This window comes from Podarcis melisellensis, assembly GCF_964234715.1.
Source record: "Podarcis melisellensis genome assembly, chromosome: 2".
Taxonomy (NCBI): domain Eukaryota; kingdom Metazoa; phylum Chordata; class Lepidosauria; order Squamata; family Lacertidae; genus Podarcis; species Podarcis melisellensis.
The window spans coordinates 104,146,600-104,165,712 of record NC_138529.1 but is presented as its reverse complement, the minus strand read 5'-3'; the positions used below and the strand labels follow the sequence as shown (position 1 = coordinate 104,165,712).

Below are 19,113 nucleotides of genomic sequence, written 5' to 3'. Positions count from 1 at the left end.
CTTGGAGAAGAGCAGAAATCTATGTCCCACGGTGAACAGAAGGGATGTCTCTCTCTGCAGCGAGACGCTGGGCTGTGTTGCTGAGAAAGACGCCAAGTCTGCTCGGGGGCCAAGGCATGAAGCCGAGGGGGCCGTGCCAAGGAGGGTAGCTCCTCCGAAATCCTAGCCGCGATGGTGGAATGGAGCCTCCACATTCAGCAGCAGTAGGCTGCTGAGCCCAGTAGTGATGTATGGAAGTGAGAGCTGGACCATAAAGAAGGCCGATTGCCGAATAATTGATGCTTTTGAATTATGGTGCTGGAGGAGACTCTTGAGAGTCCCATGGACTGCAAGAAGATCAAACCTATCCGTTCTGAAGGAAATCAGCCCTGAGTGCTCACTGGAAGGACGGATCCTGAAGCTGAGGCTCCAATACTTTGGCCACCTCATGAGAAGAGAAGACTCCTTGAAAAAGACCCTGATGCTGGGAAAGATGGAGGGCACAAGGAGAAGGGGACGACAGAGGACGAGATGGTTGGGCAGTGTTCTTGAAGCTACCAGCATGAGTTTGACCAAACTGCGGGAGGCAGTGGAAGACAGGAGTGCCTGGCGCGCTCTGGTCCAGGGGGTCACGACTAAACGACTAAACAACAACAGGCTGCTGAGCCCCAGAGGCTGGAGACGAAGTACAGATATGGGTTCTCGCCTTCGTGCCCTGCTGGCATCCAGGTGGTCGCAGAATGCAGGACTTTACAGTCTTTTTGACCCATCTAGCCAGGCTCCTTTAACACAAAACCAGAAAGACCTAGTCCACCGGGGGGAAATGTCTTTAAATGATCTGTTCCTTGGCCCAGTCTTGCTACCTGTAACTACAGGACTGTGGATGATGTGGTCTCCAAAAGTTGATGGACGACAACACTCATCCTTCCCTGCCCGTTGGCTTTGCTGCAAGTCGAATCTCAACAACTCCTGGAGGGCCACAGTTCCCCAAGACTAATCTGATTTTTTTGCCCTCAAAATATGTTTTCCTTCATGGCTCGTTTGTGACGCTTGGGAGTTTGCATGCACCTTCCTGCTTCCCTCCCCCCACTGCCCCTTTCAGATTTCACCAGTTTTGGGTCAACGTGCATCTTCCTAGTTATTGATTTGTTAAGCTTCAGGTGTGCTGTGCCACAATCAGCACCACATTCTACCCAGCTGAGCCTGGACTTTTGCTTCAGTCCTGGGAAGCAGTTAATGAAAAAGTCTGCTCACAAGAGCCAGTGTGGTGTAGTGGCTAAGAGCAGTGGACGCGTAATCTGGGGAACTGAGTTTGATTCCCTGCTCCTCCACATGCAGCTGCTGGGTGACCTTGGGCCAGTCACACTTCTCTGAAGTCTCTCAGCCCCACTCACCTCACAGAGTGTTTACTGTGGGGGAGGAAGGGAAAGGAGAATGTTAGCTGCTTTGAGACTCCTTCGGGTAGTGATAAAGCAGGATATCAAATTCAAACTCTTCTTCTTCTTCTTCTCCTCCATCTCCTTCTACCTATCATATGTTTTTCTGTCGTGGTCAGTAGCAACAGGGGTGTAGATGGACCCCCCCATGTCCAAGGCGAAACCCCTGTCTGTGGCTGTCACCAAATTCTCTCCCCTTAGGACTTCCTGCACAGGATGGAGTTATTTGGTCCTGACTGTAGGAGTTGTGGGTAGGTGTGGACCATGGCAGAATGCCCGTTGGTCCAGGTCTCACAGAGTGGTCAAACTACACAGGAAGGCAGGAAGCTGCTCTACACCGTGTGATCCAGTATATTTCCAAGCACAATTCAAAGTGTTGGTGCTGACCTGTAAAGCCCTAAACGGCCTCGGTCCAGTATACCTGAAGGAGCGTCTCCACCTCCATCGTTCTGCCCAGACACTGAGGTCCAGCGCCGAGGGCCTTCTGGTGGTTCCCTCACTGTGAGAAGCAAAGCTACAGGGAACCAGGCAGAGGGCCTTCTTGGTAGTGGCGCCCGCTCTGTGGAACGCCCTCCGACCAGATGTCAAAGAGATAAACAACTACCTGACATTTAGAAGACATCTGAGGGCAGCCCTGTTCAGGGAAGTTTTTAATGTGTGACATTTTAATGTATTTTTAATATTTGTTGGAAGCTGGCCAGAGCGGCTGGGGAGGCCCAGCCAGATGGGCGGGGTACAAATAATAAATGATGATGATGATGATGATGATTATCCACCACCCAGCTCAGTATCCTCTACACTGGCAGGCAGTAGCTCCTCCATCGTTTCAAGAAGGAGGAATGGGATGGAACTGGGCACTTTTTTCCTGCATGCAAAACTGATTCTCTTCCACTGAGCTGCAGCTCTAATCTGGCTTCTGTGGGTTTATTTGTTTCATTTTGTGAAGACTTAGAACCATAGAGTTAGAAGGGACCCCGAGGGGCATCAATCCCCTGTAATGCAGGAATATTTTGGGACTTGAACCCAGGACCCTGAGATTTAGAGCCTCGTGCTCCACCGACTGAGCCATCCCAGCTGAAGCTTATACATGAGCTATTGTGCTTTTCAGGTTAGGACCTGTGAGGTCTGGGTTCAAATCCTGCCAGCACATTTCCAGACCCTTCTGAAGAGAGGGATCCTGCCTATTACCTGCTGTTGCCTGGTATTTATTTATTTTTAACATTGAGATCCTGCCATTCCTCCATGAAGCTCAATCTGGTGTGCCTGGTTCTACTGCTCCCCATTTTATCCCCAATCGATACAAGGGGAGGCGGAATTAATATGAGTGATAACTGGGGTACCTATAATGATTTGTGAGATTTTTCAGAAGGAGAGCCAAAAATGAGAAAAATTGAAAAGATTAAAGAATATACATCAGACTGGCTAAACCAGGCATAGGCAAACTCCAGCCCTCCAGATGTTTGGGACTACAATTCCCATCATCCCTGACCACTGGTCCTGTTAGCTAGTGATGATGGGAATTGTAGTCCCAAACATCTGGAGAGCTGGAGTTTGCCTATGCCTGGGCTAAAGTATCATCAGGCTGAGAAAGTCTTCCTGACCCAAAGTCACCCAGTGAGCTGCATGAATGAGTGAGGATTTGAACCCAGGTCTTCCAGGCCCATGTGCAATACTCTAAAGCACTACGCCACACTGACTAAGGATGCCAGGGCCTGTAGCTAGGAAGACCAGTGGGGTGAGGGGGGTTGCAAGACAGTGGGGCTCTGGGAATTTTTTCAAGGCAGGAGCAATTGCCTCTTGTGCTGGGGCGCCAGGGTAATTGATGGCCTTCTGCTCTGGAAAGTGCATGAGGTGATAACAAGGCTTTCAAGTTGGTAGGTTGTTTGGTTTGACAGATATTGAGAAAAGTAATCCAGAAGAAGATGGAAACTTGTTTCCTTTTCTTTGGTGGCATTCCTGAGTCATGTACTGTTGTTGTTTGTTGTGCAGCTTACCTGCATTGTCGGATATTTCTTGTGGGTTTGGCAATTAATATGAGTTCCTACCCCTAGAAATGTTTCACGACGTTACTGCCTGGGACCTTCTGCATGGAACCCTTGAATTTATTTATTTTATTGATCTCAATTTTTAGTAGGCATCCAATGGATCGCATATAGGGTTCAAATGAATTTTTTTTTTAAAATGACAAGATCAGCAAAAAGTACAAAATTTCAAAGCAGTTCCAAAACAATTGTACAATGAAAGGAAGCTGAAGACAACATACACTAAGTAGCAAATGATGAGAACTTTAAAAATTCAGAGCGCAAAGCAGACGCGTTATGTAAAACACATGCGCTCTGCCACTGAGAGCTATGGTCCCTCCTTTACAACCAAAGCAGAATTTGCAACTGCGCATCATAGGAGCATACACAGGATACAGAGAACTGTGTTAAAAGAAGGGGAAGCCAGCCCGTTACGATGCCAAGGAGGCAATAAAAGGTTTATTCAAAATTAAAATTAAAAATTAAAAATTTATAGTTTGGTTTTATGTTGCAGTTCTCTCCTCCTGCCTACTTGTCGGTTATTAAACTATTGAGTTAGACACACTATTAATTGCAACCATTTAGGGGCTCTTTCCTTTGCAGAATTGACACAGAGGTAGACGGAGGCAGCCGCTTAAACGGCACCAAAAAGAAGAGCGCAGAATTGGACACAGACCTGCATAAAATGCGGCTGGTAACTTTACCCGCAGTTGCAAATTCAGAAATAATGAGTATAATTCAAATTGGGAGTACGATACATCTCGCAGAAGCTGGCAGGGCGACTTGTCTGCTGCCAGGTGCTTCAAACGGTCAGCTTCAAACCCCCAACCCCTGCTCCCCCTTCTATGGATCGTTCTCTTTAAAAGAAAGAATGAAAGATATCTGGACTGGATAGCTCTTTAAAAAATATATATATTAAATCAATTTTTCGATACAAACATCAACCGCAAAAGACACATACAACAAAAACCATAATAACAGTAATGACACAATTTGACGATTCAGATTTGGATATACCTATGACTACACCTTTTTTAACAATATTTTCCCACCTCTTTCTCCTCCCTCTACTTCCCACCACTTATCGCTTAAATATTCCTTCCAGACATCTTCATATTTATCCATTCTTATTTTGCGTCAACATGCAATTCGTTCGTATGTAGCTAATCTGTCCATATTATCAGTCCATGTGCTTAATGGAATCTTTTTGTGGCTCTTCCAATTCATCAAAACAAGGGGTTGGTTTTTTTTGCTTGTAATAGCTCTGGATAGCTCTTGAAACAGAGGATTCTTTCAAATCGAGGGCTGGCCCCTGTAAAGTAGGGCACACAGAATTGTAGACTAGGAAGGGAGGATCATCTAGTCCAGTGTTTCCCAAACTTTGGTCTCCAACTGTTTTTGGACTACAGTTCCCATCAGCCCTGACCACTGGTCCTGCTAGCTAGGGAGGTTGGGAGTTGCAGTCCAAAACCACCTGGAGGCCTAAGTTTGGGGAACACTGATCTAGTTCTGATCTATATTCCTGCAATGCAGGAATATACCGCTGCCCCATATGGGGATCAAACCTGTGACCTTGGTGTTATCAGCACCGTGCTCTAACCAACTGAGCTATCCAGTTGTTAGTCGCCAAGTAGAAACCTATCACGTAGTCCTTCTACGACAAGCTTCCCTAACTTGCCCTCCAGCTGTTGTTGGACTGCATCATCCTCAGTCATCATCCCTGACCAATGGCTATGCAGGTTGAGATTCATGGGCGCTGGAGTCTCACAAGATTTGGAGGATCGCAGGTTAGGAAAGGCTGTTGTAAGGCCCTGCAAGTACAGAGGTACCCCGGGTTAAGAGCTTAATTCATTCTGGAGGTTTGTTCTTAACCTGAGGTACCACTTTAGCTAATGGGGCCTTCCGCTGCCACCGCACGATTTCTGTTCTCAACCTGAGGTAAAGTTCTTACCCTGAGGTACTATTTCTGGGTTAGCAGAGTCTGTAACCTGAAGCGTCTGTAACCCGAGGTACCACTGTAGTAAACAATGCCTCCGAATTTCAGCCACTTGCCATTTTCCGTCTTCTTCCTCTGTGAGCAAAAATCTGTTGGTTTTTGTTTCATTTTGTTTTTTGCCACTGGGCTGTTGTTTTTTTTGTCCTAATGAACGTAAAGTGTTAGGGTGAAAAATGTCCTGGCTGGGTTGGAATGAGGGGAATTGAACAAAAGCTGACCTGGAAAAGCAGACGACATGATGTATAGCTCAGTCGGCAGAAGCATGAGACTGTTAATCTCAGGGTTGTGGATTCGAGTCCCACGTTGAACCAAAGGTTCCTCCATTGCAGGGGGTTGGACTAGATGACCCTGGTGGTCCCTTCCAACTCTACGACTCTGTAATTCGACAATTAGGACCATGGCTCAGCGGTACAGCATCTCAGTTAGGACTCAGAGAAAGAGAGAGAGAGAGACCCCTGGCTGAAGCCCCAGAGAAACACCTCCCATCAGACAATATTCAGCTATATGGACCAACAGTGTGTCTCAGTGTGTTCCTATACAGTAGAATTTGACTTGGGGTGGTAAAACCATCTATGCTGAGCTAGTTTTGTTGTTACGTTGTGGCTGTGCAGGACAGCTATGCTGAGGACAACCTTGGCTTGTCGACGGCTGCTGTGCCTCAGGTATTGGACCTGTCCTGTGCAGAAAGGTGTACTGTCATCAAAAGGTTCTTATTTGATTCTGTAATAGCAACATATATAAAAAAGGAAAAGAGCCTGATTTCTGCCTGGCGCAGCCCATAATGAGAGAATTTGTGTTTCTGCTTCGTTTAGCAGCAGACAAAACTCCTTTGACAGCCCCGTGTCTACAGGCAGAAGTTGTTTTGGGGAAAGCGCCCGTAGATTAACTTGATCTGGGCTGCTGTTAAGGAGCACACAGGGGCCAGGGAAGGCAGTCAGGGTGGCCACGCAGCAGGCTTGAGCTGCACGTAATCGGATTGGAAGCGATACTTGCAATCTCCAGGGGATTCCCCCTTGCCTTGCTTCATGCTACCCATCTTCTGTATCTTGGGCCCGAAGTGCAGAATGCTGTAGAAGACGAAGCAGCAGCAGCAGCACAGATGCAGAGCAGCAAGAAAGCAAAACCCAGCAAAGAGGCTGATGTCACAAATTATTATGATCACTTTATTTATTATCATTTTGATTTATTAACCACCTTTCGCCATAAAGTCCCAGGGCGGGTCGCAGCAGTTTTTGCAGCGCAAACTTCCTTAAACCCTCTGAAAGCTTATTCCACAATAAGCTCGCTAGTCCTTTTTTGCAGGCGGGATTCAAGCGCGCACCGAGAAATTTAGGTCTGTGCAACTAAAGTGAATTATAGCACCCTGTCACACAAGCACAAGAAAATAACTTAAAGCAACCAGACTTTTTGCCATTTAGAAAGTGACTGGAAGTCCGCTGAAAAGTGTTGGAACGAACTAATGAATTAATGAGGAGAGAGGTGTAATTTCCCCGGATGAATGCAGAATGAATATTCACCGTCATGTAACTTCCCCGCATACCAATTGGAACAAATACTCAGTAAAGGCCGGATCTAACCTCTGTGGATGTTTTGTACAAGCAAACAAGGAAGAATGACAACCTGGAGGAGCCTTTAAGGGGATGCAACTCTCCAGTTATTTCGATGGAGGAGGCCCTCATTTTGTGCAGGGCTTCTTTAGACCAAAATAGACACGATACTAGGTTATCGGAAGTTTTAGTCTCTTACAGGGATAAGGAAGGAGTGCTGTGACACATTAACAAATTTGTTGAGGCATCGTAAGGTTTTACGGATCGCGCTCTGTTTCATCAGCTGCATGTAGCATTATACGGTGTTGTGCGGTGTTGTAAACAGTGAGGTCAGGAGGGAAAGACATGCAGGAAAGTACCGACTGTGATCATTGGATCATTAGCAGTGGCCATTGACACCCCCACAAAAGATAGTTATTACACAGATGTCGTAGCATTGGAAAGCCAATTATAGGCAACTCCCCCTTTGACAGGACTTAACCATCCAGGGGTCCTTTAAATTTACCTTTACATTCTGAAGCTCCGTGCATTTAAGTGAAATCACGTATACTGGGAACAACATTGAAAAAGCTTCCAAACACCCTCCAAACTCCTTTCTCAAATTCCAACTCTCCATAGACCTCAAAGGTCAGTGCAAAGGCTACTAAGGACTGCACTTGCAAAGAATTGCTAGAGACTTCTGGATTTATGGTGATGGTCGTGTGCATGTTCATATGTGCCTTGAATGTGCATAAATAGTTGCCTGCAGTACTATTTTTTTTATTACCGTATTTTTCGCTCTATAAGACGCACCAGACCACAAGACGCACCTAGTTTTTGGAGGAGGAAAACAAGAAAAAGAATATTCTGAATCTCAGAAGCCAGAACAACAAGAGGGATCACTGCACAGTGAAAGCAGCAATCCCTCTTGCTGTTCTGGCTTCTGGGATAGCTCCCTGCATTTGCACCAGACCACAAGACGCACAGACATTTCCCCTCCCTTTTTTGGAGGGAAAAAGTGAGTCTTACAGAGCAAAAAAATACAGTAATCATCTGTTGTGCCAGTTCAGTCCACACACGACAGCACTGAACCTCTTTGATGAAGCGCGATCAGTTTCCCTCTTCTATACAACCCCTAAAGATGTAGGAGGTCTGTCCCCCCCCCTCCCCGGTGTGGTCTGCGTGCAGCCTGCAAGGGATGAACTACAACTCCCATGATCCATGACGGTTGGCCATGCTGGCTGGGGTGAACGACAGCTGCTGCCCGGCCACATTTGCAGGGCGAGGGGCCACAAGTTTCTCAACCCTTCCCTTGAGGGTCCCTCTCACACAGCCCTGGCTCTTGGCTTTACCCAGGAAGGGCTAAAAATGCTTCCTGTTCAGGCTGGGCCTTTGCCTGGGGTGCGAGAGATGTCCTCCCCAACCGAGTTTCACCCGATGGCTACCTATTGCCTAGCTATGAGAAAAAGACGAATCAAGCGCGATGCATTTAAAGCAGTATCACGCCCCTTTAAACAGTCATGGCCTCCCGCAAAGAATCCTGGGGAGTGTAGTTTGTTAAGTAGGCTGAGAGTTGTTAAGAGGGCCCTGTTCCCCTCCCAGAGCCACAATTCCCAGAATCCCCTGGGTAAAAAAAAAAAGGTAAAGGACCCCTGGACGGTTAAGTCCAGTCAAAGGCGACTGGGGTTGCGGCGCTCATCTCGCTTCCAGGCCGAGGGAGCTGGTGTTTGTCCACAGACAGCTTTCTAGGTCATGTGGCCAGCAGAACTAAACCACTACTGGCACAACAAGACCGTTTCCCTTCCCACCGCAGTGGTACCTGTTTATCTACTTGCACTGGTATGCTTTCGAACTGCTGGGTTGGCAGGAGCTGGGACGGGACAGAGCAATGGGAACTCACCCCGTCGCAGTGATTTGAACCGCTGACCTTCCGATCAGCAAGTCCAAGAGGCTCAGTGGTTTAGACCACAGCGCCACCTGCTCCCAGTAATTCCCTGGGAAGAGGGATTGACTGCTAAGCCACCCTAGTGCAGATGGCACCTCCCACAGCTGCCCCGCTGGAATGATTGAAATGAATGGGGGCTGCTGCTCAGTGCAGCGTCGCCAGCGCTAGCCCAGCTTCTTGGGCTGTCCTTCTGTGGGAGGCCAAAGCATCTGCCCTAACGCTCCGTAACAGCATGCCAATTTAGTACACGTTGGGGGCTGAGGGGGAGACGAATGTTGCCCTGAGAGCAAGCAGGACGCACTCAGCATCGAAAGCCTCCCGACTTCTGTTCCATGGAAACCTCAGATCTGTACTCAGAATGAATTATGCAACTCGGGTACATCTGCATATATCCAGTTTGGCTACATAATTCATTCGGTTTCTAAGATTAACAGTTTCAAAGAGTGGGAAAGTGTTCGGCAAGGGCAGGGGTGGCAGAGAGAGCAAGGAGATGAGAGGATCGCTGGGGGGGGGGGAGGCATGAGAGAGAGATGTACTCCCTGCCCCACTGCGATTGTTTTGGCCTCGCTGCCTCCCCCCGGCGCACATCTGGTTTGTCAAACTGCACCACAACACAGCCAAGGGTTTCCAAGCTTTTCTAACCCACCAGGATGGCTAGCAACTTGCTTTTTTAAATTTAAAAAAAATGAACAAGTTTCCAAGTGTTTCTAATCAACCATAAGGGCTAGAAACTTGCTTTTTTAAAAAATGGGTTTCCAATCTTTTCTAACCAGCATCCTGCTTCTTCTTCTTCTTTTAAAATGAAAGAGTTCACAAGCTCCGTATTAAATGTGTGATTCTGTGTAAGTAAGCCCACAATTTACACAGGGGTTACGTTCCGAGGATCATGCCTAAAGCAAAAATCACATATAATCACTTTGGGTTCAGTGGTGGGTGGGATTGCCAAAACTTTTTTCCCCCTGGACGTCCACCCCTTTCCTGCCCCCGTATTATTTCTTTCTGGGATGCGGGTGGCGCTGTGGTTTAAGCCACTGAGCCTCTTGGGCTTGCTGATCGGAAGGTTGACAGTTCGAATCCGCATGATGGGGTGAGCTCCCATTGCTCTGTCACAGTTCCTCTTAACCTAGCAGTTCGAAAGTACGCCAGTGCAAGTAGATAAATAGGTACCACTGCAGCGGGAAGGTAAATGGCATTTCCGTGTGCTCTGGTTTCCATCACTGTGTTCCGTTGCACCAGAAGCGGTTTAGTCCTGCTGGCCACATGACCTGGAAGCTGTCTGTGGACAAACGCCGGCTCCCTCAGCCTGATAGTGAGTTGTGCGCCGCAACCCCATAGCCGCCTTTGACTGGACTTAACCGTCCAGTGGTCCTTTACCTTTTACCTATTATTTCTTTCTACATTTTTTGCCAAGCACACAAAGCTGTATGCGCACAAATTAAATGTGCATAAGTTGCAGGCTTAGTGTGGTGGGGAAAAAAGGATTTGCCTAGCTCAGAAGGGGGGCATGACCAGTTCTGCTGACCCACAGACAGGGAAACCAGGCTTGAATGTTCCTATTTGTCCATCACCTCAGAGATTGGAGTGGTCTATGCATAATTACCTAAAATTTTGCCATCAGATCTCTTGGTTTGTATTGATTTTGATTGATTTAGGGGGGCAGCTGTCCCATGCCTCCCCTCTTGACTACATCCATGTCCCAAGACCCCTGCACGTCTTCAAATTAATCTTCCTCCTCGACTAGAAACTTAAGGAAGCTTTGCTTATATTATTTTCAGGGGGAATATTAAAAAAAACCCTGAATAATTACAATAATGAAGAAGATAATCGATTAACTGGAAGCTTGCCAAACATAGGGAGTTCCCTTCGATTGGGACAAGGCACTTGTCATCTAGCTCAGTCAGCATTGCCAACACTGGCTGGCAGCCGCAGCAGCCTCCCGAATGGTATACTTCTTTGACCAAGGGAGAGATTTAAATGTCAGTTCCTTATTCAAGTTGTTTGCAGAGTTCTGGGCTGAATACAGAACTGCTGGGTTTTCTCACCCAGTTGGAGTCAGATCTGTGACAATAGCCTGGCAATCGTGACTGTTAATTGTACTTAAACCTCAGTTGAAGTGTCCTAGCAACAGAGGGGAAGGGATTCTGTATCCAGTAAGGGCACAAGGTCTCGCCATGAGGGGGACCTGTAAGTAGACTCACCTTGCCCCCTCATCTTCCTTGTTTTCATTCTCAGGTCTACTGCTCGGAAATTCCTCCCCGATGATTTTCTTGGGGGCAGAGAGGGCTGTGAATTGGCTCTTTCCTCCTCTCTCCAGCACAAAGCTGCTGCGACTGACTACAGATTTGATTGCCTCTTTTAATGATCTTAATTCAGATGCATTAGTAAAGCTAACAACACAAGAGAAGGGAAGCGGCTGAGAACGGTCAAGGTGACTTTGCTGTCGGGGGAAATGGAAGGGAAGGGAACAAATCCTAGGCTTATAACTTTGATCCTTAAGCCCTGCCTGCACCATTGCATAGTTGAAGCCGTATTATGAACAGTCGCAGCTTCCCCCAAAGAATCCTGGGAGCTGTAGTAGGTTAGGGTGCTGAGAATTCTTGGGAGACCCACAGAACTACGATCCCCAGGGTCCCTTGCAGAGAATTGAGAGGAATAGGGGTCTCTTAGCAACTCTCTGCACCCTTAACATGCCACATTTCCCATGATTCCTTGTGGGGGAGCCATGATTGTTTAAAGTGGTATGATACTGTTTTAGAAGCATAGTGTAGATGGGACCTCTCTCTCTCTCTCTCTCTCTCTCTCTCTCTCTCTCTCTCACACACACACACACACACACACACACTTCACTTCACTTCACTTTCCGGCCTCTCTCTTATTTCCAAACTCACATTCTTATCTTTCTTTCTACCCCTTTGCTTATCGATCTCCCCAGGAACCTGTTGGACATGGATACTTTCTCCAAGTCTGATCCTGGTAAGTGTGCCAAGCTGTCAATATTTGGTGAGGAGGTGGGGGAGGGGCAGCTGTATGTCACTGTCCTTGGTGGGAGGTGACGAATCTGGTCGAAAAGCCAAAAGAAGATTTGTCAAGTAGGTTGGCTGCTATAATACCATCTGCTTCACCACCTGGGCAGCATGGAGGGACAGGAAGATCTCCTGGCCCACCTCAAAGCGCTACTGAAGTGAAGTCAAATAATGGCAGTGCTTACAAAACAATTAAAGCATTTGCAATAGCCATAAAATCTTACTTGTTTATCATACTGTGAGAAAGCAGAAAATTAGCTTGAACCTTAGAAATGGCCGCCATGAGGGCGGAAGGGGCACTGCCCCACCAACCTTCAGCCTGCCCTCAACCAACCCCACCTGCCTGCTTTCATATTCACAGCCAATCAGGGGGCGGCTGTGTTGTGCCTGCAATTGCCTCTGGCTCCCCCTACTGGTGGCCTCCCTGCCTTCTGCCCAACCAGCCCCCACTGGTCCCCAGTGACCAATAGACGCTGCCCGATTAAATCTCGCCGCTGCTGAAAATGGATTCTAACGCCTTCACATCTGTCATGGAGCTTTTTCCTAATATAGCTAATGGGGGAAACCTCGTTCTGATCAGAATTAATCCTCCTCTAATGGACAATGGGTAGACAGGCAGACAGCTCATTATGCCTGCAAGCCTGGAACATTCCTCATGCCGCGAGGTTTCCCCCATTGCTTAAATGCCAACTTCTCATCTCATAGCCTGCTTTTTCTCCCGTCTCTTGTCTACAAGAGCTGAGCCTGCAGTCTTTGATGGCATTCACCTGGGAACGGGTTCCATGGAACTCAGTGGGGATTACTCCTGAGTAGACATATAGCAGATGTGTCCTATAAAATAGGAAACCTTTCTTATTACTTGAAGTCACTGGTTAGAGTTCTACCCTCTGGAGAAGGAGAAAACAAGCACGCTCCATCTTCCATCTGACAGCCCTTGAGATGTTTGAAGATGGCTATCACCTCTCCTCTTAGTCTCCTCTTTTCCAGGCTAAACATACCCAGCTCCTTCAACTGTTCCTCACAAGGCTTGGTTCCCAGACCCTCCCTTGATAATCTGGATCGCCCACCTCTGCACATGGTCCAGCTTGTCAACATCCTTCTTAAATTGTGGTACCAGAACTGGACAAAGTCTTCCAAGTGTGGTCTGACCAAGGCAGAATAGAATGGTACTAATATTTCCCTTGATCTGGACACTAGACTTCTGTTGATGTAGCCTAGAATAGCATTAGCCTTTTCTGTCATCGCATCACACTGTTGACTCATGTTAAGCCTGTGGTCCACCAAGACCCCTGGGACCTTTTCACATGTACTACTAGTAAGCTATGGGATGCGAGTGGCACTGTGGGTTAGACCACAGAACCTAGGACTTGCCGATCAGAAGGTCGGCGGTTCGAATCCCCACGATGGGGTGAGCTCCCATTGCTCGGTCCCAGCTCCTCCAACCTAGCAGTTCGAAAGCACATCAAAGTGCAAGTAGATAAATAGGGACCGCTCCGGCGGGAAGGTAAACGGCGTTTCTGTGCACTGCTCTGGTTCGCCAGAAGCGGCTTAGTCATGCTGGCCACATGACCCGGAAGCTGTACGCCGGCTCCCTCGGCCAATAAAGCGAGATGAGTGCTGCAACCCCAGAGTCAGCCACGACTGGACCTAATGGTCAGGGGTTCCTTTACCTCTACTTACTAGTAAGCCAGGCATCCCTCATCTTATATTTGTGCTGCAGGTTTTTTCTGCTTTAGTGCAGAACCTTACATTTGTCCCATGGAGACCTTGGGGTCTAAACCTAGGACGTCCTAGGTTCAGATGTTCTGCCGCTGAGCTAAGAGGCCTACCCCTTTGGCTTTCTAGTGCAAATAGATGGTAGCCCTGGAGGAATTTTATGCCCCATCCCGTAGACAAGCACTCAATGTGAAGGGCGTTTTACAAAACAGAGAAGGACAGCTGCCTGCCCTGAGGAGCTTGCATGCTATAATTTAAAAGTGGGGAGGCAAGAGAGAAAGGAGAGAGAAATGGAGGCAGGGGGAAAGTTGCCATTTATTTCAGTTGCACAAACAGAGGGCTCAGAGCCTAGGACTTGCCGATCAGAAGGTCGGTGGTTTGAATCCCCGCAACAGGGTGAGCTCCCGTTGCTCGGTCCCTGCTCCTGCCAACATAGCAGTTTGAAAGCACGTCAAAGTACAAGTAGATAAATAGGTACCGCTCCGGCGGGAAGGTAAATGTTATTTCCGTGCGCTGCTCTGGTTCGCCAGAAGCGGCTTAGTCATGCTGGCCACATGACCCAGAAGCTGTACGCCGGCTCCCTCGGCCTATAGAGCGAGATGAGCGCCGCAACCCCAGAGTCGGCCATGACTGGACCTAATGGTCAGGGGTCCCTTTACCTTTACCTGCGCCTAGGAAGCACGGGTCCAATCGGTTTCCCACTTGTCTCGTGCTTTCTAGGTCGTGCTTTTGTTCAGCTGGGGGCCCAAGAGTGCCGTTCCGGCACCTCTCAGATATGCATCATAGTGGGCCAGTATCCCGGTGCTTTAAATGTATGGCATGAATATGTAGCCTAGGTTTCCTTGAACTGAGTCGGGCTTAGTTCTGGGACACAATGTAGAAACATATCCTGAAGAAATGTGGGAAGGAACTCAACGGAAAGATGGGAGGAAGCAAGTGAGAAGCTGCAGTTTGTTTAACGTGGAATTATCCAGCTGTAGAGACCAGCTCATGTACCTGCTTCTGCGGCAACAGCGGCCTACATAATCTCTCAGCAGATTTGAGGCCCCAGAGACGGGATTCAGACATACACAGACACATACACAGAGAGAGAGAGAGAGGCTGTCTCAGAGGAGACATTCTGGTGAATGTCTAAAAGGGGCATCCAATTACAGAGAGTCTCTCTCTGCTGGTGGCTGAACCACAGAAAGCCCAGGTGTCCCTTTTAAGTGGGATCAGCCTCATAATGACTGCGAGGCGAGCAGAGACTTTTTGCAAGGGCTTCTTTCGAAGGGCACTTCCAGAACCGTCACGTGGGATTCAGTCACATGGCAGCGGATTCAGGCTGCGCAGTTAGTTGACTGGGTCGCCTTGCAAAACAAAGCCGCTTCCTCAAAACGGCGGACTTTTTTTTTTGCGATAAGGAGCGTGACGGGAAAATGCACTGGGAAAGTGTGTGGTGAAGCTCACTTTGCCACAACATCATCTAACCTCCCTGCAAGCAAATCAGAAACGAATGCTCAGTAAACAGGTCACCTAGAAACGCCCAATATTTTAAAACATTAGGGGTTCAAGGAGGGATGGCTCTAGGCATTGTGGGACGCTACAGTTGTGGTGAAGTTAACAACACTGACACTAAAAAGGACTTTTTAAAGTCTAAAAAGGACTTTTTAAATAGACTCCTCTTTTTTTTAAGGCTTCTAGTTAATTACATGGGGAGGAATAACCTATTCAGTAGCTAGAATGTGAATTTTCTGCATTCACTGTGTGGACAATGTGTTCCTGAAATGACCTAGTTACATTTTATTTTATCAGCTGTTGTATATGAATATAAAATCAACAATGCTTACATAAAATCCTTTCTATGAACGTGTGCCTTCTTAATGATCTTCATAAGCTGCTCTGGGAGCCTTTTTGGCTGAAGACCGAGTTTAAAAGGCTTTAATGTTTTTTAATGTAAATATTCTTGCTAAATATTTGGCTGCTTAACTTTGAATCAACGTGAAATAATCAGTCTGCCTGGTTTGTTTGTTTTTTTACTCCCCTCATTTTGTGCCTCTTTTCTTTTCAACGGGGTGATCTCACTTCCTCCCCAGCCAGCTATATGGCCCTGTGACACCCCCCCCCATACCTCACAGCCCTTGAAGAGGTTTACTCCCAGCCAAAATGCCCACTTCCCTCACAACAGCTATATTGATTGTAAACATTCCGTGACCTCAGAATGTTTGTGAACGTCCCATTGCATCAACAGCAAGGGAACTCCTTTTGGCCAGTGAACCAGATCCAGTTGTGGGCTACATTTGGCAAGGGGGCTGGGCTGGGCTTGGCACTTGGCAATCGCCTGCTGTAGTAAAACGTTCAGTGAATCCAGCCCCTAGCCGTAGCAGTGCAGCTTGCATTAAACACAGCTTCAGTTTGGTGCCAAAGGCAAGTCGCGCTGGCAAAGGCAAGCCGCTCTGCTGTGGTCGGATACACTAGGGAGCTCCTCTTTGCAGGAGTTCCTGGCTGGATCGGATGTTTGCTAAAAGCAGCGCTGCTTTTAGCAGACTTCCGATGCCGTCGGAAGCTCCCAAGTGCATCCGATCCCAGCAGAACGGTTTGCCAAGTTTAAATTTTATTTATTTATTTCATAAAAGGTATGCCCTGCTTGATTGCAAACACACACACACACACACACCATGTCTTAGAGCATCAAATGCCAGCTGTGCTCGCAAAGGACTGGCCTGGAATGTCCTCTTTAGTCTCCTGATTCTTCCTTTGCAGGTGATTGGCAGGTGGGTTTGGCTGGGAGGAAACAGCCCCAGGGACCTCTGGCAGGCTTCTGTGGGCCTGGAGGCCAGAGGTTCTCTGTGACTGCATCACATCATTGCAGCCTGAGCATGTCGATGTGGAACATAGCACAACATTCACTGAAATAAGACAGCTTTTCCCGGACGCATGCTGCAGTAAATGGCAATCTTTCTGTTGTCCAGACTGACAGGTGGCCCTGCCATTATCTAAAGCGAAGTGGCCGCGTCAGATGCTGGGTTGTTCCTAGCCAGTCCTGCAAAAACCTCAGGCACAATAGAGAATGTTGTCTTGTGGCCAGTACTGAAGTAAGTTTACACTACCATTCCAGAAAGTGATGGACTGTTTCCTTTGCTGGAGGTTTCCAAACAGACGTTGGATCTGTCAGGGATTCTCTAGCTGTGATTCCACCACAGCAGAACTACATGGCCCGTAGAATCCCTTCCATCTCTACAGTTCTAGGATTCAGTTATTCTGTGTATATGGACCAGGAGAAGGCCCCATCTTGTCTTTTGCCTCAGGAAGTCAGTTTTGCAACCATAAAACCATTGACTTGCCAGGGACCTTGAGGTCCTCCAGTTCAACTACAACCCCATAGTAGTACTGTTTTTAGGGTTTTATACAGAGGCATTTGACAACCATGGTAACTTGACAAAATCTACCTGATATGTTCCCTTTGTTGGTGATGCAGTCATGTAAAGATTGACTTGATACATACATGAGTACAGATGTTTTGGTCACAGATAACTGATTGGAAAATATAGAATAGAATCATAGAATCATAGAGTTGGAAAAGACCACAAGGGCCATCGAGTCCAACCCCCTGCCAAGCAGGAAACACCATCAGAGCACTCCTGACATATGGTTGTCAAGCCTCTGCTTAAAGACCTCCAAAGAAGGAGAATCCACCACGCTCCTTGGCTATCATATCACCCCTTAACCTCCTCTTCTCCAGGCTAAACATGCCCAGCTCCCTTAGCTGTTCCTCATAAGGCATCGTTTCCAGGCCTTTGACCATTTTGGTTGCCCTCCTCTGGACACGTTCCAGTTTGTCAGTGTCCTTCTTGAACTGTGGTGCCCAGAACTGGACACAGTACTCCAGGTGAGGTCTGACCAGAGCAGAATACAGTGGCACTATTACTTCCCTTGATCTAGATACTATACCCCTATTGATGCAGCCCAGATATGGTCTGGATCCAAGGAGAGTATTGTTAGGCTATTTTAAAAAGCTGGATACATTTGCTATCCATTAATGACTGCAAAAATCTAAAAGTCTGACATTCAGCAGGAATTGAGATAACTTAAGTTATACCCTGAGGCTGATACCCAGCTAAGATGCTCATTTACAAAAGTCAGTTGATTTCAATGGGTTTACTCTGCATACGACTAATATCAGATATAACTCCGAGAAATTCTGTTGATCAGTGATCTGGCATTTAAAACTGTCCTTTTAAAAGTTCAGAAATGGCAAAACCATTCAGAGAAGATGGGTATGATAGCGTTCAGCATTTGAGCTGAAATATTAATCTCGCTGAATTTAATTGTGTTGACATATTGGATCAGGTGATGGTAATGGATTGCCCAAGATGGATAAATGTTTAGGCAGGATATGGCGCTGTAATATTAAATCTTTGTCTTGATATTAATTGTGATTGCTATACATATAATATTTATCATATGATTCATTAGGCCGCTTTTGTCATAACCCATGTGTAGTTTTGATACATTTCCCAATAAAGCAATGGTGACAAGATGCGTAGACACATTATTAAAAGAATGCTGTCACCGCTTTGTCTAATTCATGATATCGCAGAGCGGTTTCGGGCTAAATTGCAAAAGCAGCTCATGGAGAGTTTGCCTCGCCTGATCTTAAATGCCAATCTCATTGTTTAGGAAATTTCTGTGATGAAGGTGTAAGCTAGGACCGTCAACAGATTAAAAGATATTGTAGCTGATGGATGATCAATAGCGTATAAACAGACATCACAGCAGGTTCTGCTCCTGCAGTAGAAACCTGGCTTCCTCTCAACACCACAAATTAAAGGAGAGTTGCACAACAGACCAGTAACTCAAAGGCTGCCTTGTCCATCACTTTTCCTCCTTGCCTCATGCTTCAAATAGGCTGCTGACATTTTTTTTAAAGTGCCTTGCACACCTTTACCTAGCTATAGTTAATGCTTGCCTTGTTTTTAATTACTGAAACTATTTTAAAAGAACTGCAAACTGCTTCAGAAAGAGAGGGTTTGTGACGTCACCAGTGCCAGCCGGTTAGTACTCAGTACAGTGGTACCTTGGTTCTCAAACTTAATCCGTTCCGGAAGTCTGTTCCAAAACCAAAGTGTTCTAAAACGAATGCGTGCTTTCCCGTAGAAAGTAATGCAAAATGGATTAATCCGTTCCAGACTTTTAAAAACAACCACTAAAACAGCAATATAATGTGGATTTTACTAACTAACGAGACTGTTGATCCATAAAATGAAGGCAATAAACAATGTACTGCAGTCACGCAATCAGTCACTGAACTGGGTTCCACACAGTCACAAAAAACAACAAAAAAGAGCCGCAAAAAACAGACAGACCTAAGCGCAAGTGTGGCACTCAAAACGGAAGCATAACACTCAAGACGGAGCATGTTCGGCTTCCAAAAAAAGTTTGCAAACCGGAACACTTACTTCTGGGTTTGCAGCATTTGGGTTCCAAGTTGT

General features: G+C 46.9%; 1 protein-coding gene across 3 annotated transcripts in view; it reads left to right on the top strand.

Annotated features, from left to right (window-relative positions):
* Positions 1–19,113, top strand: part of CPNE9 (copine family member 9) — a 67,371-nt gene that overhangs the window by 2,510 nt on the left and 45,748 nt on the right. Inside the window, exons 1-2 of one of the 3 annotated variants that reach the window (XM_081902412.1) lie at positions 11,629–11,641; positions 11,836–11,876. In XM_081902412.1, the coding sequence (XP_081758538.1) occupies positions 11,849–11,876 (28 nt within the window). In that variant the 5' untranslated portion in view covers positions 11,629–11,641; positions 11,836–11,848. The other 2 variants (XM_081902411.1, XM_081902410.1) reach the window with 2 other exon arrangements.